General features: G+C 36.6%; 1 protein-coding gene across 1 annotated transcript in view; it reads right to left on the bottom strand.

Moving 5' to 3' along the window:
* LOC127573393 (transmembrane protein 33-like) overlaps positions 1-26,362 on the bottom strand; it is a 93,791-nt gene that overhangs the window by 1,586 nt on the left and 65,843 nt on the right. The window contains exon 7 of the mRNA XM_052021575.1: positions 9,539-9,622. Within this exon, the coding sequence (XP_051877535.1) occupies positions 9,539-9,622 (84 nt within the window). The remainder of the gene's footprint in view (positions 1-9,538; positions 9,623-26,362) is intronic.

The following is a 26,362-nucleotide window of genomic DNA, read 5'->3' as shown; positions in this document are numbered from 1 at the left end:
AAGGCCAGTTAGTTACTTCAAAGCATAACACACATATCTGCCATGCAAGACAATGTAGGCAGAGCAAAGCAATAAATTAAAGGCCTATCCATTTTATATTGAGTGGATGTCCTGTCTACTTACAAGTCTGTTCATCTGGCTAATGTAGAATGGCTGTTCACTTCAGTGGAATTGATCAAATTAATGTAGGAAAATTAAAATATTTAATAAATCACCTCACAGCATCCTCTAAATACATTATAGACTCATTGAAGAATTTATGATCCCAATTAAACTATTAATGATCAGGTGTTTTCCTTGTGTTTAAATGCTGTAACAGATTTCCATTTATGATAATAACCTGCATTATGAAGTTATTTATCATAAAACAGGGTCATAAGGTCACATTTTGCTCACATACGGGCAGAGTCCAACATAATACAGTTGACCAGTATCCAAGACATTCCATGCTGCAATAGCCTGAACCTTTATTTCATAATTTGAGTTTGCTCAAAACAAGTTTAAAAAGCTGCGAATGGGGCCACGAAATCCAAGTTGATGAAAAATTGACTGAGAAATTCTATCTTCATTTTATGTTTTAAAAACTTGTTATCCAACGATATTGAGAATTTTTGCACAATATACATACTTAGCAGGAACTGTACATATTTAGTATTTACCCATCAAAACTTGAAAAATTGATTTCTTTTACTGCTCCAGAATTACCCAGAGCAAGTTATCTGATAGCAGGCCAGGTTTATTAGATTTTTCTGTGCGCTTTGGCGCAGAAAGATTTTTACCCCATATGTGGCTGGATGTGTGAGCTGATAACAGGGCTGCAAGGGTAAAAGGAACATTGGTGAATGCTGGGAACAACATTGAATGACGGGAACTGACCAGATTAAAAGATTGAGAAAGGACCAAAGCACTGAAGTAGTACAAATTATAGCAGGTGAATTCGATATAACTGCAGTACAGAAAAAGAGAGGCAGAGAAAGATTGGGTTTTGAGAGAGGTATTCACAGAGAATAAAGAGAAAAAGTGAGAAAAAATTGACCATTTTAAAATTAAATCCATTCACAACTTGAACAAATAATACAATGCACTTTTTATTTTTCACTTTCTGAGATTGGCTGCTATTAGCAATGATCACCTCATTAGGATGATTGTTAAGCTATTAATCATTGGCTTTAACTTTCTGTGGTACGTTTAGTGAGTAAAGTGCAAATACAGCAACATGAAAAGCACTGGAAGGTTAAGGATGAGAGGGCGTTTCCATGAAGCGGATGGTGAAGCAGCAGAATTGCAAAGCAACTTGAGGCAATTCACAACTCAAAGGATCACTCTTCCTTGCTGCAAGAGATTTGCACATTTATGACAGTGCGCTTTGAGAGTCCAACACATACCTCTGGGCTGGGGGAAGACTGCAAAGCCCAGGAACTCCTTGCAGGGAGGCTCTGTCCTTTCTTTTCAAGGGAAATGATGAACTCTGCTCTCCTGACAAACCAAGTCTCAATGACCTTACTGGTAGGGAAGTGGGCTGTAAATTGTGAAGTCAGCTTTTATGGCCTCAGATCTGTGGCAAAGAAATTAAATGCCAAAGTCCCCTTTACTTCATGAGTAGGATGGCCAGGGCCCTATTCTGTAACTGCATCTGCATGATGTGGCAGAATTCCATGACCAGTACCTTGGAGAAAAACTGCCTCCTATGGCACAGGTTCGCAGTTGCATGATTTTCTGAGAAGTGCTCCTGACTGGAGTATATACTTCCTCACTGGAAATTTGTGGTCCTCCTTCTCCTTCATCAGGTAGCCCCACTCAGAGAACCTTCTATTTATTTCCTGAAATGATGAACTCAGCTCTCTAGGCAAACCAAGCTTCTATGACCCTTACTGATAGGCAAATGGGCTGTAAATTGTATTGTCAGTTGTCACTGCCCAAATCCTGTGGCAAAGAGATGTGACCATGTCTGTTGGCAAAACAGTGTATAAAGGCTTCAGAAATAAATGATCTCTTCTCTATCCAAGATTTCAATCTCTCTACAGGCTCCACAACTGCAATTCAACCCCCTTGATATAAATAACTGATGACCCCTTTACACAGTGAATGAGGGCGCGGTCTTTTCCTGCTATTAACAGTGCAGCAACTTCATTGACATAGCCCAATTTGGCAGTGCTTGTATGAATTTAGTATTGCCTGTGGCTTTACGCCATCAGCTGGCCACTCCACATACTTCTCACACTGCATGCATATAGCATTACCTAAATTAACAGTTGCTATAATGTGTTGAGACTGTGTGCAACGAGGGTCAGTGCCTTAAACAGAACGCACTCCACTAGCCAGAGTTCCAAAAACCAGCGGTAAGCAGCCCACTACTCCCCACACCCTCTGGTTTCTAACACAAAAGAGGTACTGCAGAGAGGTCATGTGGGGGTCAAAGTAATGAGGGGAGTTTTCCATCTAAACACTTGAAAATTAATTTTAAATTCTTCACTGATGTTAACATGGAAGCCCAAATCATGTAGATTTTAAATGCAAAATTAACCTTTCTGACTCATCAGACAAGTCAGCAATTCATATTATTAAAAAAAGGGGTTTGTGAGTTAAGAAAAACAGAACCGTTGTAACCAATACAGACACTCGCAACTGATGTTCAATGCATGTATTTCTGTAAATGGATTTATTTTATTACCAACACCCCCACTCGCTGCTTTATTAATACTCAGAATTTCCAATGACAGCAAACACATTAACCGTGCTTGGATTTGGAATGCAATCAAAGGATTCATTGCTCCATGACAGCTTCAATCAATACAGCAGCAGATACAAGCAAAGCAGCTTGATGAAGGTGCATTTATGCTTATAATTTTTAAACTCCCTGGGCCATGCACATAAACAAATTGATTGAGTTTTCAAAATGAGTATTAGACCAAAATCAGAGGGTAAAAAATAAGGCACAAGTCAATGAATGCATCTCACTGGTAAAAACTTGCATGGCATCAATCATTTCCATCCAACTGAAATTAAATACATGTTCCATTCTACAGCTTTTCCTAGAACAGTTTCCATTCCCTGCATTTTCCACTGTGTATTCTTTCAGGTATTGCAATGGTATAAATTAAACCGTAATTGGGCAAGTTGAAAAGAAGGGAAAGGGCATTGAGAAGCTGCATCTCCACAGTGCTGACATTTTTCCATAAATTAATAAAATTCATTTTCCACTTTATTGCATTGTTAATAAAAAAAAATGCACTGTTACTGAAAGCTTTTAGTGAATAACAATGCTACATTGATTTCTGTTAGGCTTAGAAATCTATCAGTCCTCAAGTAACAGCAGGAGCTTCATCCCACAGTGGTAAAAACAAACTTAAACCATTTGATTTTTAGGAAACTAAATATATTCTGATGTAGAGAATTATGGTAATTACATTCATTAGTCTGGTTCAGTACAAAAGGAGTTGATCCAGAATGCTTACTTTTAACTGAACAATTAATAACAGAAAACTTTTGAAGATTGATAATGATAGTGTTTTATTTAATGCATTCTCCTGTTTTGGCCTTCAGTGCTAAAAACAATGTTATCCAGTTGCACTTGCCAAGTTGTGAAGAAAGGCTGTTCAGAAGTTCTGCTGGCAGATGACCTCATGGGGCTTCAGGCATTCTTTGCATATCATCAGCTATCAAACGCACTGATGGGCAATGGTCAGATGCTGTGAAGCTTAAACCAAAGACTTGTCTTAATCCCTGTTCTGTGACATGATTAATGAGATGGAATTCCCATTCTGGGCTTCCTACCAATCAATAGGCAGATGGGCAGCGCTAGATGCAGACATTCAAAGTAACGAGAGAGTAGAAGCTGCTGAAGCCCTTGATAATTTCAGCTCGGGCAATTGGGTTAGAAAGAATTTTTTTGACATTTAATGAAAATTTGATTGCACCCTAGACTATTGTATAATTCTGACTGGCTGACAAGGTGCATCAGTACACATTACACACAACATTGACTTTGGTTCCATTTGTAGAAGCTCAATCCCATTAGTCGTGACAGTTGAGTTCCTACATCTTTGCAGTTTTATACATATTTTCTCTTTACTCTGGCTAAAAGAATGTACCATTTGTTTTAAATAATGCCCAGCACAGGTTTTATGCATTGGTACTGAATCAAAATAATGGCCTGAAATTTGGTGGGTTTTGGGGTAGTTCTGCATTTCTCGGCAGAGGTGCCCAGAAGTTTTAACACCTGCACAAACACGGAATATCCTGAGCTTACTAGCCTAGCTCTGCCACAATTTCTTGGCTACTTTGTGCCACTGGATTCCCCACGGAGCCCAGCAGTGTAGCAGGAGCTGGCTGAGATTTCCCAGCACAAGCTCTCAGATCCTGTGCCAAGTCAGACCTGGAGCAGGATCCACAAGCACTGCATTTGAATGGAGATTTTAAGGCTGTGGGGAAGAAAGGGAATAATTTGTATTTTTTCAAAAATGGCATTTAATATTTTATTTAAAGTTGTTCTAAATGATTATAGATCTAACTTTTTTTAAAAAAGTCAACAATATAAAACTATGAACATCTATTTTACTGTTAAATGTTATTGTTTATCTTATTGTTACAACTGCATGGGGCACTGCTTCAAAAAATGAAGCAAATGGTTTAATTTAAAAATGCAGGCATTCTTTATGCCATCCAACATCTCAAAATCATTAAGCATTTTGATAGGAAAATATGTTTCCACTGTCTGCAGAAATGCAAGGTCATAATCTATACAAAGCAAATGTTTGACAGAATACTTTTAAATCAAAGAGTTGTCAAGCCAGAAAATGCCCTGCCTGAAACAATGGTGGAAGTGGAATCCATAAAACTTTTAAGGAAGTAGCTAAGTTTGTGAAAAGAAAACTTTTAAAGAAAGGGAAAAACTGTAGGAGAATAAGACATAGAAACTCAATGCACAGTAACGGATGCCCTAGGTGGGTATGACAGTGTGATACCAACAAAGCATTAGATGCAACTCACTACAGAGTAGGAGTGGGTAGGAGAAAGAGAAGGGAAAGTGTGTGATTCCTTGGCTGGCTTGTGTCTTAATACGTCACAGAGCTGAGATGTTTTTGTTGTCCTGGGAGTGCCCAATAACAGGAGCTTCTGGAACATCCTGGGTCACAACCTCTGACACTACCTAACCACCAGGATGTGATTGCACTGGAAAGGGTGCAGAAGAGATTTATCAGGACATTGCCTGGGATGGACCATTTCAGTGACAGGAGAGACTGGATAGGCTCGGGTTTGTTTTCCTTGGAGTGAAGAAGGTGGACCTGACTGAGGTATACAAAATTGCAGGGGGCATAGATACAGTATTTCTCCTTCAAAGAGGTGTCTATAACTAGCGGGCATACGTTAAAGTGAGGTGTAGGAGATTTAGAAGGGATGTGTGGAAGATTTTTCTTCAAATCCAGAGGATGGTTGAAATTTGGGTCACACTGCCTTTGTGGCTGGTGGGGGAAGTAATGCCCCCCACATTTAAGAAATATTCAGATGAGCCCTTAAAACATCATAGCATTAAAGACGATGTGCTGAATGCTGGAAACTGGGATTAGTAGAGATAGGTAATTGATGGCTGGCACAAACATTGAGGGCCAAACGGCCTGCTTCTATGACTAAATTTCCTCACAATACTGCAAAAGGGGTGTTGCAAGGATACAGAAACAACTGGTCTCTACAGTATTGCTCACTCTCAAAGGAAACACAGAAGTTGAAGAGCCAGGATAAATTATCAATCTGCAAATGGTGATGACCACAACACTCAACATCGGGAAAATGAGAGAAATTTTTAATCAATAGATAGCTGATGGATTGTATTCTGCATAGTTGTATCAATTTTTGATGTGCAACTTACTTTCAGTCATGACATTAAACAGTTCTTCATTTAGGATTATTATTGAATATAATAATACCATCAGGTGATTAGTTAATTTGAATCACATTATCTGTTTGTTGTTACAAACACAGTAAAATTATCCTTGCACCAAAATACATAAGTTTGGACACCCAAATCTCAGCTGCAACTGTAAGATGCAATCAATATTAAATAATCTTCACTGCAACCTTTTGGCAGAAGCACCTATCATTTAATTGGCTATTTTGTATTCTCAGCATTTTGTAAAATTTGTCATTTAAACTATTCTCAGAATGAGCTTTCACATTAGTCGGCACAACATCATGGGCCAAAGGGCCTGTACTGTGCTGTAATGTTCTATTATCATAATTTGAGTTGTTTTTCCAAAGTGACTAACTGAATCAGCAATAAATATGGTATGCAGATTCATGGGACTGGCTATATTCATTCGGCAACATTTGTCATTATTAATGACAAATTGGTCATACTCTGCAACATGTCTATTCCTTTAGCTTTGTACTAAGGACTTCCTTTGTTTGACATTTGCTATTCATTTTTCATCAATGATCGATTTAAAATCAGGTTCGGCATTGCAACAACCCAGGTTTAACCATTTATGCTTCATCCTTCAACAGATTTAAACAGTTGCTGCTTTCCATTCTCTCCTGTAATGGGCATTAGATGACATATATCTCAAATATTGTCTCCTTTTCACTGTCATACATATAATCCATCTGCTGCCTTTAGAAATTCAATGATTCACTACTAACTAATTGCACCTCGGTGCTAATTGTTTTTTAAATATGATGCCGAGGGTAGTTCAAGAATTCAGACTGCATATGTAACTTGACTATTTACTGTGTCTGCATGAAATTCACAGATGGCTCTCTTGGTTTGCTCCTATGAATGGATGGCGTTCACAGATACGTGTTCAGCTCAAATTCTACGGCTGCAGTTCAGTCTGTTCCCACAGTCACTGCCCAAATTGTTTCATGCAATTCACTGGAATAGTTATGGTAATTCTTTATCACCATGCAACTGCAGTGCTGTCTATTGTCACTTCAGACTTTATTGAATATCCAGATAGGTACAAGTTGGTCGAAGGATTCTAGATCTCTGTGCTAAAACAAAGTGACTATAACAATCTATTTCTAAAGGAATCAACAAAATTTGCACCAAATTTCAGAGATTTTTAGATTCCTTTCAAATCACATCATCTAGTAACTTCCAGGTCTATTCTTTCTTATTGTTCCTCCCCACATCAATAGTCTCCTCTCAACTATATTCTCAACCCAGCCTTAATTAAAAAGAAAATCAATACAACCAATTAGACAACTTCCCTCAGAGAATATGCTTTCGGGTCACAGCTTGCATTACTAAACAATGATCCCTTCCATGCCCTATAATAGGGTCAAGAAAATTTTAATGTAAGGCTTGGAGACAATTTCATCATGCCCTTTGCAAGTTCAACCAACAAAACAGCCCTTACATTTGGTGACATCAACCTCATTCTACCACATCCTTCACTCGCTGGAACTGTTTCCAAGATGATTAGTTTCCTCATGTATATTGAGCTCTCTATTTTCTCCTCAATAACGCTCAATTTTCTCCATCAAAGGCACATATCTAGGGAAGTGCTTCTGACACATCTTTCCTACTTCAAGATGAAAATAGAGCGATAAGCTTGTCATCTGATTGGTGATCCTCTTATCTTCACTCTTCAACTCTTTTCCTGTCAACTCAGATTTTATATTTTTCTATGTGATATGAGATGACTTTGGTTAATGCTCCAATGACTTCCACTGTTCCTCCAAAGTTTCCGATTTGCCAAATTAAATTTCTCCTTCATAATGTATCATAACTTTGTAGAAGATTTACTGTATTCTCCTGTAATTTTCCAGTGTTGGCATCATGCATTAAATAATCTAGAGGAGCACCTTGCATTTCAATACTAAGATCCAATACTCCTAAGATTCAGTTACCTGAACCTTACAGCACATAGATAAAATTTTTCCTGAAGAGATTAATTCAGTCACATTATCAATAGCAGGTTTAGTGCTAATTTAATCCATCATTCCAACAGCTGGACATGTTGCCAACATTTTCCATTGAGAAGGTACTTCTCAGTGAGACTAAGCTCTATCAATGACATCAAACCAAATGTGTGCTGTCTGGAAAATGACAAATGAAAAGGTGTAGCAAATTTATTTAATTCTTATACAGAAGCAAAAGACTGTGGACCTCAGAAACCTGAAATTAAAACTGAAAATACTCAGCATGTCTGGTAGCACCTGTGAAGAAGAAAAGTTAACAGCTCAGGTCAATGAGCTTTCATCAGGACTGGGCAAAGAAATGAAACAGGTTTTCAACTACAATTTAGATTTCTTCTAGACAATACTTTGACCACCCTCTAAGTTAGCATGACCACTATTCACTTTTCCAATCTCCATCCTATCACAGACCTTCCCTTCTGTTCTATCTGGCCCTCCCCCTTTCCATACAACTTATCACTAGTTTCACTTCCGACTTTTCCCAGTTCTGATGACAGGTCATCAAGCTGAAATGTTAACTCTGTTTTGTCTCTCCACAGATGCGGCCTAATGAGCTGAGTATTTCCAGCATTTTCATTTCTTTTAACACTACTACATTCTTAAGTTTACAGTCATACGAACAAATGAACTAGGAGCAGGATGCTGCCAATCGGCCTCTTGCACTACAGTGCTATTCATTGAGATGGTGACTGACCCAATTGTATCCTCAACATTCCATCTACTCCTGGTACCCTTTCACCCACTTGGCTTCACCCACCCAATCTGCTTTCGGTGCCCTTGAAGGAAGAGTGTTCCAAAAGATCCCCAGAGAAAAATAATCATCTCATCTGTCTTAAAGGGGTGACCTCTAGTTCAAGATTCTCCCACAAGAGGAGACGTTCTCTCCACAAGCATCTTACTGTTAAATTCTGCAATGTTTGAAACAATTCTATTGGCTTTCTGTGAACACAAGTATACATATTTTAAATTCTGCTTTTATGACAAATACTAAGATTTTAAAATTAAAAAACTTAAGCTAAATCTTGCAAACCACATTGTTTTTAAGGAAATTATATTGGAAAATATGCTGTAACCAAGTGAAAGAATATTACTGTTGGATGGCTTACAACGTGGGATAGGTGCAAAGCCTATGATGAGGGATCAGAGTGATGACCTAAAATAGACGTACAAAGCAATATTTTTATCCCCTTTCCTCTCAAGATATGATTTAGAAATTCTTTAAAATAGGTGACTTTGATTCAGTTGAACAAATATGAAAAAATAAGTGTAATTTCTACCTGAATTCACATTTAAATGTCCAAATGATTAAAAACATGTTATTTGAACATTGACATAAACTGAAAAATGTTCATGCAATTTCAAGATATTTCAAACAGATACCAGAATATAAAATGCTCTATTTTGGTCTGTTCAAAACTTCAAGCCTTATGAAATTGTGTCCAGCAACCTGATCTATAAGAACTGCAGCAAGAATAGTTTAACTAATGTTGTGTAATGTTTAGGGGTGAATATAGCACTTCTGAAGATCATCCATCTAGACATTACTTTGTACACTTTGTAACAGTGATCACCCTGTTCAAACACATCAGCAATGGCAGATGGAAAAAAATGTTTTACCTACCTGCAGTAAGGATTTCTCCTAGACGCATACCTTAAGGTCAGGAAACGATAATAGAAAAAAGGGAGGAATAAATGAGCCCGGCCACTGTGAAACAAACACATACATTTGGTTGATAAATTATTAATAGTGAGCATAAAAATTAAGATTGAAGTGATACATCAATAGCATTCACCCTTTATTGATACCCTAAACCAAGTACTGATGTAAAGATTGAGGTAAACAAGCATTCTTTAACAAGGACATTTTGTTGGTCTGTTTCTTTAACATATATTAAATAATGTTCTTAAAATAAAGGAAAATTAACCATTGCCCACAACCTCCGTATCTGAGCTATCAAAGATTGTGCAAGTCAGATTTTTACCAAGGTGACCCAGCTGAAACTATAGTTACCAATGTCTTTCCTTGGTGCTACAATTTTTTGCTGAATGCAAGTGATCTGGGAGTTGACTCATATTGCTGTGAATTAATTTTTAAGATAGCATGTAACAATTGCACTCCCTTAGGAAAAATTCTGATATCTATGCCTTTTGAATACATTCTTCAATTTCTCTCAAAATATACTGTGAGGGGAGGCTAGAAATGAATCCTTAAGCTGTTTTATTTCATTACAAATCTCATAGCAACAAGTATAATTAATCACTTGGGTGAGTTAATACAGCTTATCATTATGTAATAATACAAGAACACGCCACACCTTCACAATAAAAGAGTGATTTCATAATGCATACAAGACAGTTAGAAAATATATTTCATCATTACTATCTCTGTTTCAGAGAAGGCCTTCATGACATTCCTTTTTATAAAATCAGAATATCCTTTCAGTTGTCTGGATTCCAAAAGCCTACCATCTAGTATATATATATCTCTTTATAGTTTGTTACCCTTTCCACAGACTAACAGCAAGATAAAAGAGCTTCTCAACACATTGGGTGTGAAGGTGTTTTTCAATTACCCAGACAAGGTAACAAATTTATTGTTGGGTACCTGGTGAAAACTGCTTGCAGTTAATATCAAATTTAATATTCGCTGGCCAGACCAGTGACACTAACCTAAGAGAATATTTAGGGAAGACCCAACATTTTATAGCTTGTTTAGTATTAGTTCTAAAATTTAATGATCATTATGCTCACTAAGGTCAATATGATCTAGCTTGTAAATCTGAAACAAAAACACATTAAACTTGGGTTTTCATTGAATTTAGGTTTTCCGTAAAAATAACAAGTTGAAAATCAACTACCAATGTTTCCCACTTCAGACACATATAATAAGGAACAATTTTTGTGCACATAAACATAATAGCTAACCATAATTATAACCACAAAGGAAATCTCCATTAAATTAATTTCTACAAAGGGGTTCTCTAGTACACCAAAGTCACTGGAAACAATTTTGAATGGGTGCAGGCGGTAAACTGAAGATTGAGTGTTTGTTATATCCATGTTAGTTTTCTGTAACATGCACCCCCCCCCCCCGTTCCTAATTATCTTCTGAGCAAAATAACTGAAAATATATCTTAAACTGGAAAGCATGTTCCTCACGCTACTAAAGCAAGCGCGAATTGCAAATTAGATTAACTATATAATTATTACCTTTCAAAAAAAAATTCAAGTTAATTTGTCAAAGTATTTTACCATAAGAAATGCTTTCAAATTAACTATACAATTCCAACAGACAGATATATTCATTCATTTATGAATGCCAGTTCCCCTCAAAAAATGGAATAATTTCCATGTTATTTCCAAGAAATGTTCTTGTGTATTGGGTTGATGAATGATAGTTCTGCGGGATGGAATTCTTTGTACTTCTGGCATTCAATGCTGACATCAAGCTCTTCCAACAAGTTGCAAACATAAGTTCCCTCTATTCTGCCTCAGCCACATGCCCAGAGAAACAATCAGTTGCACATTCATGCAATACTTCAACTACTTCCCACATCAGCAGCTCTGTGGCCTTTCTGCATGCGATTGATAATTAGCGCTGAACTAGGGACAACTGTGCTGCTGGCTATATTAAAGCTGCCTAACTTTACTTTCAGATGGATCATTATAGCCAGCAGAATGGAGGGAACTTTTAGCTCATCAGTCTTGGCTAAGTTGAATTAAGCCTTAGGATAAAAAATAATTCATATCACTTAAGACTGGCAAATGCGATTTTTAATTGTAAACAGAAATTGTAATATTTTCTCCTCCTACAAGATCACTTCAAAAATAAAATGGAAACAGTGTTGTAATTCTAAAATAGCTTTTCATGAATCTTTTTTGAAAATATAATCAAACAATCCACACCGCGATTAAATGATTTTAGATCAATTCCAGATTGGGGTAAAAAGACAGCTTTTGGCACTTAAGTTTCCAATTGTGGCTTTGGCATCAAATTACTTTTATTGGTATCTGTGAAATCTACGATATACACACAATCTGTGTCTTAAATTTAAGAAAACAATAATGCAGGATATTATTTTTTTTATCAATTGTGATATTTTGCCGTGCATGGCATGAAGATTTTAAATTCTTGTCACTGGTTCAGTTCACAGCCCGCATGTTAAAACAACTCCTGGTTCTAGTACAACCATCTAAATATAAAAAGGTACCTTTTTTTCTTTTAAAAAAACAGTATCAATACTATTCAACAAAACATACCAATAAATCAAATTAAAATCCCTTGATTTTGTTGTTTACCCCCTTCACTTCAATCATTCCTAATTCTATCACCTCAACTTGATTTACAGCCAATGAAGCTTATTTTTAAATTCACTATACATCTGACTACACTTTTCCTTCTAAGGTTCTATCATTCAGAGATAAGCTCTACATTGGAAGAAACAGTCCGTGCTTGGACCAAAGAATCAATTTTTCACTTCATCAAGACTCAGAACTTTAAAACTAAAGGTGGTTATGTTTCATACTTTGATGTTCCAGTCCAACAGTCTGGTGCTACAGATGAGGTAATCTGCAATACTAAAAGCCAAACTAATTTAGACAAAATAACAGAGTGCAATGACGGTTAATGTGTTTTACTAGTAAATTTTCCTCATGTACATTTACTCTGAATTGTTCAACATTATGTTGTGGTTTTAGCTTATCTTTACTCTGTCTTGTAATTGACTTCCTACTATGCTAAAATCTTAATTGCATTCACTAATTTCGTGAACTGGTACATCATTTTGCAAGTCCACCTAAAAGAAAAAATAGTATATAGATCAAGGAGACACAATCAACTGCAGATGCTGGAATATGGAGCAAAAAATGAACTGCTGGAGGAGCTCAGCAGGTCAGACAGCATCTGTGGAAGGAAATAGGCAGCTGACGTTTCTGGATGAGACCCTTCATCTGGGTTGAAAGAGTAGTGGGGATATAGCCTGTATAAAGAAGTGAGGGTTGGGGCAAGAGCTGGCAAGGGTGCAGGTTAGGAGGAGTTGATTAGCAGATGGAGTCAGGTAGGGGAGAGAAGGGTTGGAGAAAGTGACAGAGGCTGGGAGGTGATAGGTGGAAACAACAAAAGGGCTGCAGATTATGGAACCTGATTTAAAAAAGGAAGGTGAAGTAAGAGAGCTGGGGTGGGCAGGCAGGAACAGTGTGGGGAGGGGTCCCAGTGGGAGGAGTGTGTGGGTGATGGGTAGATAGAGTGAATGGGGAAGGGGAAAGAAACTGGGTGACAGGTGGTGGGGGCTGGAAAGAAGGGTGTGTGTGAGAGAGGACCTGGATAGAACAGAAGGAGAGAGAAAGGGACAGAAGGGAGAGCAGGTTATCTGAAATTAGAGAATTCTATATTTATGTACAGATCAAGACCTGGTGCATTTCAGTTCTGATGAAAGAATTAAATATTTTAGCCACATTTATCAACTTTAAACATATACAGTGGATACTTTGCATAGGAAGTAACAACTATGCAATCTGATGTGACTGCTCACATATTCACCTTTAGCTCAGCAGTAGCTATCCTTGATTTCATGGGTGAGATGGATATGACATGCTTGTCTACCTTATGTGCTGAGGGAATCAAAAACAACTACAATTTATGGCTGTGGGGGAACAGACAAAACTAAATAGTATAATGAGGTGAAAAAATTAAATACATGTCCACTGACAGGATTAAACAGCATGGATTTTAGATCATGCTACCAAAGAAGCTATGAACTTTAAGCTACTGCTAGCAGCAGGTAAGTCTATAAGGGAAAGAAGATAAAATTTGGGTTTGTGGGGGTGGGGGGCAGGGGAGTCAAACAAGATGAGGGAGGAATGGAAGGTAATCTGAAAGTAGCTGGTTTAAGTGGGTTTTTGCTCCTCTGGGCTCCACATTGTTATTTTCATAAATTTACCTTTTTTTGTATGTCCCATTAAGGACCACAAGTTGGGCAATGTACATCAGCTGTAATCTGGATTTTGCACTGGATACTTCAAACGGGTTTAACCTCATTATCTGTACCTACAAGAGTCCAGAGTGCCTACTGTATATTTTAGCCTACACTTTTACCTATACTGGCAAAAATATAGGTACTCTGCAAACTTGCTTTCAATTGGTACTGACTGCAAAATTCTTGGCCACCACATTGCAGGGTTAGATGCTCATTAAGCACCCAAAAAGTGGCATGTAACATCCAGAACAATATGTTATGCTGATTAAAATGAAAAAAAAGACATGGATGCTGCTGTAAAGGAGTGCATTACATTATTGCTCCTTTGGATGCGAGGCATTATTTCTTCCTCACACCTAAATGTCATACTGGCCAAGTTAATATTAAAATACCTTACTCTGCACGTAACCATTATTTGCAACAGGAAAGAGCAAAATGGGTGCATTAACCTTTACAGTGGAAAACTGTTTAACATTTGGTCTTTAAATGAGTCACACTAATTCTTGAAAAATACCAAATGGCATTAACAGAATGCAGAAATAATCTTAACTCTTAACTATTTAACACATATTTTAAAGGATCTGATCTTTATGCACTGAACAATTACCTCTGCATTCTCACATGCCAATAAATCTGCTCACAATCTACGTACAGGCACAAATATAAACATTGACCATTTACATCACGTCAATAATGCTAGAACAATAAACCATGGTCCTGCACAATTAAGAAATGAAACAAATGCAACTGCAATTCATCCATTTTTCTATCTGAACATCGCAAGAATCAGATTTTAAAAAAAATTTAGATTTTGTAATCCATTATTTGGATGAATGAAATTATATTTAGTTTAACTTTCACTACTTGATTTGATCTTCTGCTTACAAAGATGGTGTGGATCACATTAGGACAGAACTTTCAAAATTCTACCCACTTTAAATGCAAGGCAAGTAAGTTTCTTGTGCGTGTACTGCTACATTAGGTAATGCCTCATGTTATGTGGTTCTATTACAAGTCATTGACAGCTTATAAGATGTATGAATACACTAGCAAAACACAAAGGTTGTCAAAAGCTTGGTTTAAATGTGAGAGTCTCAATAGTTTATAAGCAGACAAAATGACTGAAGGTTTTGTAACAGCAGGGGAAGCATCCAATGCAACAATTAAGTGGTAACATATGCCACTACTGCCAAGAGAATTTTTAATCCCTTTAAACATTAATGTAGTATTTCTGCCTCCGCTGCAACAACAGAGCCATCTGTGTTGGTATTGAATGGAAACATGCCAAATGCACAATTCAGTACTCCATTTGCTCATTTGATTTCTCCAATACAATAAAGGTGGGAAATATTTGCAGCTTTTTCTTTCCAGAATTAAGAAAGTAGTCACTTCACTGCACATTACATCTGGATTAGATGCTTGTAATTCAAAGAAACTGACAGGAAACGTGAACACTTAACAACAAATTGCAAAGGAAACATGCAAATAACACAAACAATCAAATCCAATATTTAGTTTCCGTGATGAAATGGAGCGGATTCTCCCTGACTGCTGGCAATTAACATGTTTCGTCTCCGCAGAAAATGCTGGTCACAGCTTGTAAATTCTGTTTGATATCTGCTGCATAGACGCAGAGTTCCATGAACATTCACACAGAAAGTGGTGAAAATATTTTTAAAGGACTCTTTTCTTTGCCTAGCATTTCAAATGCTTCTGCCACAGCACAAGCACTACTATGAAAATTTCTTTTAAGTACATAACTACTTAAAGCATCCTTTGACAATCACTTCAGGTCCTGCCGTTTCTTGAAAGCTATGTTAGAACACAGAACAGTACAAAAGAGGAACAGGCCCTTCAGCCCATGATGTCCATTCCAACCTTAATGCTAATTTAAACTAATCCCATCTGCCTGCACATGGTCCATCTGCCTGTTCATTGCCTGTCTAAATGCCTCTTAAAGTTCCTTAAGATGTGCAATTTATTGCATTGGCATTTGTCAAAGTGGAATTTGTTAGAAAAAAATGAAAATTTAAAAACAAATGGAAAGACAAAAGAGAAAACTGGAGCTCTTTTCTCTGGAAAAGATATTGCGTAGGTCTTTAAAATTACAAAGGCATTGAATGCACAGAATGTTTCTCAACTGTTCCACAAGGCACTGACTTCCACAACTTTTGCCAATTCCACCTCAATTCTTTGAGTTATTGATGATTATATTGTACTAACCCTCTGCAGTTGTTCAACATTATTCCATCAATTAAAAAAGATTACATGCATACACAGAGAAGAAGATAACACAGAGCAGGTTTGGAAATAGTAACTGGAATGGGAAAGGGCTCCTATGGAGTATAAACACCAGTGGGTTGGAACAGCCCGATTCCATGCCACATAAATCTGTATACTGCAAGTAAAATTAAATATTGGATAACCTGCACAAACATCAATGCAAGACATTATTGCTGTAGGAGAACTTGCTTGCATATGAGGAAGATTAACCTTTCAAGCTGTACATTGTTTTCAATTTTGCCTCATTTTCCATTTAGTGCAATCTGGCTTGATGTTCAAAGACATCAAATTTTCACAGTCTTGGTTACATGAAAACTGTATTTGAATTACTGCATCAAAAAAGTAGGGTGCTTAAATTAGTATCCCTGCCAGCAAGGATACTAATCTAAAAGTGTGAAATACTATTCAACTGATATGAAAGTACAAATTAATATTTAATAAAGCAAAGTAGATGCAACGATGATGGGTTTATCATCATTCTGTTATTGAAACATAGATTTAAATCTAGCCTAAAGTGCTAGCTGTTTTTTTTTGTTGATTCCAATTAACCCACTTCTTTATTAAAAAAAATTATACAATTTCCAATTCAAATGATTTTGCAGAACAAATCTCCCAACAAGATGCAATATTACTCCAAAGGACAAAAGAGGTGGATGGTAAAATTTACATCACTGCAGTTTAGCATGTTTGAGGCTGGGCCAGAAACTAAAATGTCTGCTTGCTGAAGTAGATTTGATGTGGGTACCAGATACTAAAGTGAAAAAAAAGATACCATTCCAGAGCATTATAGGAATGAAAGTATTATTGTCATGTGTCCACAACTAATTACTTTGTTTTCTCAATGGATTAAAGCCTTCATTTTATTTGAAAAAAATGTCAGAGAGGCTAATATCCACTTAAAGTTGTTCCATCTCCAGAGCACAGTCTCAAAAATGTATTTGCATGCATATATATTGAACTATAGAATAAACATCCCCAATTTATAATTCTAGCTCAATGGAAATTTACAATTCTTAACTCTAATTCCTACCTTTGCTGCATGAATATGAATGGCTTTCTTGAACTTTCTATCAACTTCATTAGAAGTGGATACTTAGAACCAGTTGAGAGCTGATCAAGAGCCAAAACATCTGGGAAATAATACCCTAGCTAGGTATGAAGCAATGCAGATCAGGATTTATTTTTTCCTAGGATCAACCTGTCCTGCATTCAGACTAAGACTCAATTTTATCTGAGATAATGGGACTGTTTTGGGATGCAAATACGTCCATCTACATAACATTGTAAATTATAGAGTGATGCAAATTTGTTTTGAGTGCAGAAATGTGAAACCCCAAGCATAGCTCAGTACTTAGAGCTAATCTGACTCTAGAATGCAATAAAACTTCATGATGTGGGTTCTCTCAAGACCACCACGGCTTGGCAATTCCTGTGAATCTAGAGTTAGTGAGTGCTTAGTTGGTGTTTTATTTGAAAAATCTTATATGTGTGCTGGTGAGGCAACACTGTCCACCAACATCTAATAGCAGTCAAAGGGGAACAAAATCTACTCCAGCAGAAAAACATGCTTAAAGCTCACTCCAGTGGTACTGTGAGAATTACAACTCACAATGCAACTCTGATCTTGCTAACTGTGCTTTGCATCCTAATGTTGTTATTGTCAAACCAGTAGTTTAGTGTAAATCCAACCTTGAACAGCACCACAACACTTACAGAAACCAAGATATGAATGCATAAACAAGGGGTAAATTAATGGAATAAAAATAAAAAACAAATCTGAAAATACTTAGCAGGTCAAGCAGCATCTGCAAAGAGAGAATAAAAAGGAGTAATGTTTTAGGACAATAACTTTTCATCCAGATGAGAACTGGTTTTTCTGTCTATAAGTGAGCCTCACTTCATGATAAAGATGTCTGGGCAGGCAGCTGGGATATCAGTCTGTATGCAAAGCAAGACTTATGTCACCACTAAAACATTATTACATGCTTCAGAAATGGCATGGACTTCAAATGCAGGGAAGCTTTACCATTTGTTTAAGTCGGTCTTTACTTCAGGCAAGTTGGGAAATTGGCAGTGAAGCTCTGAATCCTCAAGATATGTCCTTCTTCGACCTTGGTGGTGAAGTTGGGTTTGATAGTGGTGACCCAATGACTATGAATTCTGGTTCAGATGCCCACCTCCAAAAGGATGAAGTCCCAGAAACCCTTGGCGTCTGGTCCCATCCTCCTCCTATGACTTAAGTGCAAATCTGTCTCCATACAGCCACACTGTTTATTAAGCTCCCACCATGGTGGGAGATCAATTTGTGTTTTACAACAAATGGGTTGTTCTGTGTGCAGCTACACAGGAGGCCCAGAATTTGCAATTCCACTTTGTGTGATATACAGCATGCATGTGCATGTGCATTAGAAAATTACTACCACTAAGTTTCCCGCACAACTGTTTGAATTTGTGTTTTTCAATGAAGCATTTGTAGATTATTACACATACTTATCTTAAATAACAGAACTGGGAAGAGCATGAAGAATGTGCTGTCTTCCAACTTTCCTTCCCTTTCTTCTGAATCTATTAATTTACTTACAATACTTGTGTTGTTACTAAATTTGAAAATTGTAATAAACTTGTCCTGAAAAGTTCTCATGTGATGAAGCACAAACATGTACGCTCAGATATACACAGCTAATAGAAACAATATTCGTTCAAAGGTGGCACAATAAAGTTAAGTTTTATACACACATTCTATGTCATCTAAACTTAGCTAATCCTTAAAGCAATAAGGGAGGATTATGATGCCAAAATAAAAAGTAGTATGCACATTTTTTGTAAAGGAAATTCAGGTCTGCTGAGGAGGTCACTAATATTTGCTGACTATCTAAACATACATTTAGTTACTGAGGTGGCAAATCAGTATGTTCACAGGCAGAAACAGAATCAAAAATAGAATAGAATCATAAGGAAGTAGTAAAGCAGGATCAGGACATTTTTACTCACCACCGGTTTCCACACACACACCCAATATCTCCTGATTCCCTTAATACAGTATCTAAAAATCCTCTACTGAACAGACTCAAGAAATAAACTTACACAGCCCTCGAGCGGAGAATTCCAAAAATTCACCACTCCATTGGGTGATAACATTCATCTCATCTGACCTGAATGATTGACTCCTTAGTTTGCGACACGTGACCTGTTTTTAGATACCCTCGCAAGAGGAAACAATATTTCTAAATCTACTTTGTCAAGTCCCAGAAGAATTTTGTAAGTTTCAATGAGATCATCTCTTATTCTTCTGAAGTTGACAGAGTATAATCTCATTCTGCTTAATCTCTCCTCAAACAACAAACCAGATTCAATCTGGTGAACCTCTAGTGCACTTTATTTCAAATATATCCTTCCTTGGGTTAGGAGACCTGACCAATGTCCTGTGTAATTGGAACAATTTATTTCTACTCTTGCCCTCAAATATTCTTGCAACAAAGGCCAATATATCATTTGCCTTGCTAATTTCTTATTGTCAACATCTTAATTGTTAGTGATTTGCGTTTAAGGTCACACAGATTTCTTTGAACACCAACACTTCCTCACCATTAAAAATATACATTGGGATTCTATTTTTGTTACCAAAGTGGACAGCTTCACTTTTTTACCCCATGTTATATTCCATTTGCCATGTTCTTGTCCATTCACTGAACCAGTCTATATCCCCCTGAAGCCACCGTGGATTCTTCTCAACTAAATCTTTTCTGTGGGACCTTATTGAAGGTGTTCAGGAAGAGTGAACCAATTAAATACACTTTAATTGGTTCACTCTTATATATTAAGCTAAGTACACACTCTAAAATCTCTAATAGATTTGTCAAATGTGATTTCACCATCATATATCATGGTGACTCTGTTCAATCAGATTATTATTTGAGAATAAGTAACAGTATTTTAAAACAGACAAAATATGCATTTAATTTCACTACCATTTCCTTATTGGTAAGGAACTCCCATTAGCTGATAGTCTCCTTTAACAATTTTTGCTAGATTACTCTTGTATTCTACTTTTCCCTTTATTATCAATGCCAAGGTCCTCCTTTGCTGAATTGCGAATTCCCAGTTCTCAGGCTTACTGCTTTTATCAGTATTGTGATTTCCCTTTCATCTAACACTGCCTTTAAATTTACATGATACTCAATACTAGATCTAAAATAGTCTGTTCCCTCATTGGTTCCTCAATATACTGATCTAGCAAACTATCTCTAAAACAGTCCATGAATTTATTCTCCACAGTACTGCTGCTAATTTGGTTTGCCTAGTCTATATGTAGATTAAAATCCTCCTGGTTACAGGCACCTCCATCTTTCTGATTTATACCACATCCTGCATTACCAAATGTGTCATTGGTTAAAAAGCTACTTGTATCACCCTTTTAAGTCTTTAATGAAAATGCAGAACAACTTATTAGCTCACATAAAGGAGGTATAGTTACTTCAATTTTTCTTTTGCTCTGTCGAGCTGACCCATTTTCAGCCATTGAGAATATTGCTAACTACTGCTGCTAAACAATTTGGAGAATATTTCAATGATTTATGCCAGGAAATTTTCAAATGCTGTGAATAAAACTTCATCATGTGTCACTGCCCGGCACAGCGAAGGCAATCTCACTTCCTGCATGCACTGCTATTACCAATATATGCTTAGAAATTAAAGAAGAGCTGCCTGGAAATTCATTCCTGGTCAGTATCTATAAAAGACCAATACAGTACTGTCACTGCATTGTATCTATCTCCAAAATTCAGTTCCATGTTAATGGAATCATTTACCATTATAGTCTTACAGATCTGTTTAAAGTAAACTCCAGATACTTATATTTGCCAGATTGAATGAACAGTAAGTACTGGGTTCTGGACTGTGGAAGGCGCTACATTCTTGAATTCTAAGCTACAAAATGCATCAATCCTAGTTAAGAATTGGATTTTGTCATGGGTCTTGGGCCCACTGAAGTCTGGAGCTTGCCCAGGTCATTTTAACCATATCATGGGCATACTCAGTTGAAATTAACTAAGTTAACTTAAGATGAAATTTAAATGTCCCTATGGTCCAGAAGACATCTTAGGCATTTTTTTTAAAACATTAAGTGATCAATAATTTTATTGTAAGGAGCAAGCAAATTATTTAACATTAAAAAAATAGCCAGAGAAGTCACAAATCTGAACATAAAAGAAAGCGCAGTGCTCCTTGTCACTGAACTCAATAGGATCTTGGAGAAATCCCTGTAGCACAACTATGGTCTGTCTCAGTGAGTGTGTTTCATTCTACTTTTCTGCTTTGAATAACAAAGTACACAGTAGTCCTCTTTAGTGCATGCTTCTCACTTTGCAACAGAACCATGTCATATGTAATATAAACTTCATGTGAGAAAATGCATTCCTCTTGACCCCAATTTTCAGAATACAGAAATGAGCTCCAGAACAATTTCCTATGTTTATTTAATGTTCTTCGAAGCCAAACTCAAAAAGTTCAGCATTCATGAATATAATTAATGAAGTTGGATCACGCAAAGAGATGAAATCATATTCAGAAATAAAATCAATGCTTAACAAAATTACACTTCAAAAATAGCTTCCTTTAACAACCATTAATCCTCATCTTCCTACTGAAGCAAGGGTACACCATCCTCTCCCAGCACAATATTGCCTGCAAGTTATAAAACAATGGACAACTCATTATCTCAATCAGGGGAAAAAAAATTGGCAGTGAACATAGAAGCAGCTGACTGCAATTTACATTATTCTAATCTTAATCAAGTCCATCTTAGTTTAATGCTAAAAACATAACCAGCATTTTTAAAAGACTACTGGTAAAACCATATATTTGGGACAATCACAATCAAATGTGAGAGCACTGCATTGTTCACTGATACCGTTAGTCTTAAGGGAGTTGATGAAAGAATAGAAATTTAACATCAATATTGAGAGAGAAAATAAAGAGCACCAGGTCATCTTTTCATTATGAAACACACCCTGTACAGATTAAAATGCTCTAATTTACTAATATTTCTAGATTGAATCAAACACATCAACCAGTTTAAATATAGAACAGTTCATTTATGTTTACTTAAACTGACTCTTTCCTTCCCACAGAAATCTCGTATTAAATTTCCGTTCTTTAGATGTTTACAATTTTATTGCATTACAATCTTGTAATGGGAGCTTCCAAGTAAAATTGTTGCTCTTACTGAGTCCAGGAATTACTTTCATATATTACACAAATTAAATTATTTTCCTCTGTGCACTGATTGTGACTGTTTCTTTTTCTTCACAATTTTCTCACGAGATCTGAAACATTTTTATTCATAGTACTCATATTATTAGGGATCAACATTGTTAGCATTTCCTCTCCTGAGGGATTTTAAATGATTTTATGTCAAACTGCTCAAAAATTTTCAGAACTTTAGTAAACATCTGTCTGCCAAATTTTAACATGCTATAGTAAAATGTCCACAGAGGAGGAAATTGGAAACAAAAACGTTAAGGAAATATTAAGTATTCATGCAGATGCTACTTCAGATAGGTTACATCCTTTAAGAACCATATCCTAAATAGGACAATCTATTTTCTGATATCACATTTCTATGAACCAAGGGTGGATTAAATAATGTAGATATATTAATATGAGCAATTCCAAATGATTTTAAGGATTGCACTGGAGGAGATCAGTATTAAATCTCAATTCTACAACATTACTGGCAGAGTATTCTCTGTGTCTATTTTCCTTCATTTTAAAATGTGGGATGCTCCTTCTGCAAACTCTTTAGTAATGGCTTATCAGATTTTTCGCAGAGAGGAAATTTTTTATGAACTGGACAGGTTTTCCTGCTGATTTGGTTCTTGTTCCTTTCACACTCTTCCATTTGTCTTTTCCCCACCCTACAAATATTTCTGCACCATGATAGAGCAAAGCCTTATACAAAGTGGTGAATTTGAAGGACTATTCCCAGTATTCTTGAGCGGTTACATTAATTTTGCCAATCACTTAAGAAAATACTTAATAGGTAAACAGTGGTTCTATCACTCCATTCTCTCGAAAAGAAATGAAAACAGCCTTCACCCACTTTTGCCTCAATTCTTGCTCCAGCTTTTATAGAAATTTTAAAAAAATTGCTGTTATACATGTAGATCCATCATGTACTATAGACACAAAAATACAAAAGCAACTCAGAAGTACAATTTTGAGTTTTAAAAATGGAGACAAAGGGAACACTTAATAGGAGGTACATTTAGAAACTAAAGATGGCAAACTCTAAAATATAGAAATTACTTGAGGCATCCAGGGTGGTGTAAAAATACACTGTTCATTGTGATTTAATGATTTCTAAGAGTTACCTAGAAGTTTATCCTCAGTCAGCAACATTAAATGTACAACATTGTAGCATCAGCCTATAGATTTGAAAGGATTTTCTAAACAGAGCATACTTCACTGATGCCATTATATGGCGCATTTATTGTTACTGCCCAAGGTTGAATTTCTTGGCAGTTGCATTTTTCAAAGTAACATTTCATAACAGTGGCGTGCACTGGTCTTTGACGCACTTGAAATTTTCTATCACAGAGTACCACAAGGTGGCAGGATTTCTCATCAAATTTGTCATTTTTGAGGCTTGACTTGAAAACCTACCATTTCTCTGGTCAATGTCAACTCGCATAAAACCTTGCCACTCGTTCTCAACAAAACAAATGAAGACACTGAAAACTTAACCATCTTGTTATTGCCAATAGTTCAGGAAGTCTCAAAAGGGTTGCCAGAGCTGTCAATGAACAGATTTTGCACTAAATCTTATATGAAAAGAGCAATTATTCTTAGAATTATATACAAATACAAAAAAAAATGCTGAACATAAAAAGAACAGGTGTACCATAACATACTCATTTATATTACCAAAGGACACTTTTATTTTAGTCTTTTGAAGATTCATCCAGGATTATAATTAACCTGCAACAAATCTGCACACTTTGGTTAACAGTGCAATAACTAGGTCAATTATCCTAATGATCAAGTTGAAAGAACATAATTTCTAAATTCATACTTTGGAAGAACTCTCCGCATGGAGTTGCTGCCTGTCACTAAGATTAAAGCCACTTTAGGGGCTGGGCAATAAAATCTGGCATTTTATGAAGTTGAATTCATTCAGCCAATGACCTCAAATAATTCACTACATACATTTGCAATCATCTGAATGCTTAGCACCAAAACTACTGACAATCTTTTTGCACTACAAAAGTGCAATCATGCTGGCGCAGTGAATTGTTTTGAATTTTAAAATGGATACGAAGTCACTGTAATCCTGTCTTGCAGATAACTATAAAGTGTGTGGAACTTTCACCTACATCCTATATAACATGTTTTAAGGTGCTCAGTTCTACAGGACTTAAACTGGCCTATTCCTCATTGCATGTATAAATTAACACATCTCCCTCATAACTCTAGACGTTAACATATTATGACTGATACATCAGCCCTAAAATCACAATGAATAAGAAAAAAGTTTTGTGAAGAATTTCTCGTAAAGTATATACAATTTAAAATAAAATGTTTTCCATGCACTCAGTGCAACATAATTTAAACAGTAAACATTGGCAAATGGAAAGAAAACCTCCCACAACACAAAGACCATCACTTCTATTTCCATAGCATTACCCACATCTGCCCTGCCTTAACCCACAGTCAGAGACCATTTAGTATTGTGAAGCATCATTAGACAATTTTCTGTTAAAAGTGGATGAAGTTGTCTTTGTTGAATAACACATAATACAGAGCACAAATCAAAGGTTAATTCTGGGTTTTAGGGGCCTAAAAGATGGATATCGAGGTGAAAGGGTTAAAAATAAAAGTGGTACAAGAAATTACGCGTTTTGTTTTTAAATCAAAGCAGTAAACTCAAGATCAGGATATTTTGCAAGTGAATAATAATATCAAACAATTCTCTTAAAGTACAATGCTAAAAGGAAATAATGTCAATCATTAGTGGCATCCTTGGCTGACTTCTCCTCACTCAAACAACTTCATTTGGTTTCCTGGATGGGATGGAAGTAACTGACGATGCAATCACCTTGATGTTATCTATCAGACTAGAAAGAAAATAAAATGCCAAACAGAGATAATGGCTTCATGCATCACACAAAAACTGCAGCAAAATGATGTGGACATTTCTGGGTTCAGCCTAATTTCGAAATCCACTTTTCAGGGCGTTATTGGTTTTGTTCTGGGTTCATCATTAAGTCATTACGACAACAGCTTTTTCCACACCAATAAACTGTAGAACGGGGAGGGGGGTGGGGAAGAATCACCATTTTCTTGGTATGCTGTTCTTCATCAGCAGCTTTGCCACCAATGGTAAAACTGACCAGTACACTATGGGTGACGAGGATGCACGAGTTCCCAGATGTTTTGGTTTCTGCCCACAGCCCAAAGATGTGCTGTTTAGATGGCTACTGTTAATTGTTCCTGTTACGGACTCAGTGAATGTCCCTTTAAGATTGTGTGTGTGTGGCGTGCTTACGTCAATAGAAGATAAAGAACGTAATGACGTTGTTGAAGAAGTCAGAAGAAGAAGAGAGAGAAGGGAGAGAGACACCAGCCTGCTAGTTTTCTCTATCGATGGATGAGAAACAATAACTGTGTCTGCCACTGAAATCCATGTATGGAAGTTGGAAGTAATCCGGTGGAGTTCACTTTGTTGCTGACCTGTAGAAGGAAACAGGTATTTGTGTGGACGACCACGATTCGGATGCTTTTCGGGGTGAGGAAGTCACTACCGAGTAAACACTGAAGTGTCGTTTGGGTTCCATCGTGGAACATTTGGACTTCGTAATTACTCTCTCTCTGTTTCTCTACATCTACGTCTTATCTTCAGACAATGGTGGTTGTTGAAGAAGCCCTTGCTCATGTTTCACCTTAGGGCTTGCGGAACTGAACTTTAAGAACCATTCCTGAACGTGGAGTTTGGGACTTTGTCACACACACACACACACACACACACACGCGAAGAGTTTAGTTTTTGGGGTTAACGTTCAAGGTTTAACATTTTTGAATTTTAACATACTAACATTTTTACTTCTATTTTACGTATTATCATAAGTAGTGATTAATAAAATAGTTTTTAACACTGAATCATGCTCAGTGTGTTTCTTTTGTTGCTGGTT

The sequence above is a fragment of the Pristis pectinata genome, chromosome 8 (genome assembly GCF_009764475.1).
Source record: "Pristis pectinata isolate sPriPec2 chromosome 8, sPriPec2.1.pri, whole genome shotgun sequence".
Taxonomy (NCBI): Eukaryota; Metazoa; Chordata; class Chondrichthyes; order Rhinopristiformes; family Pristidae; genus Pristis; species Pristis pectinata.
Note: the sequence above shows the minus strand (reverse complement) of the source record. Positions and strands in the feature narration are given on the sequence as shown.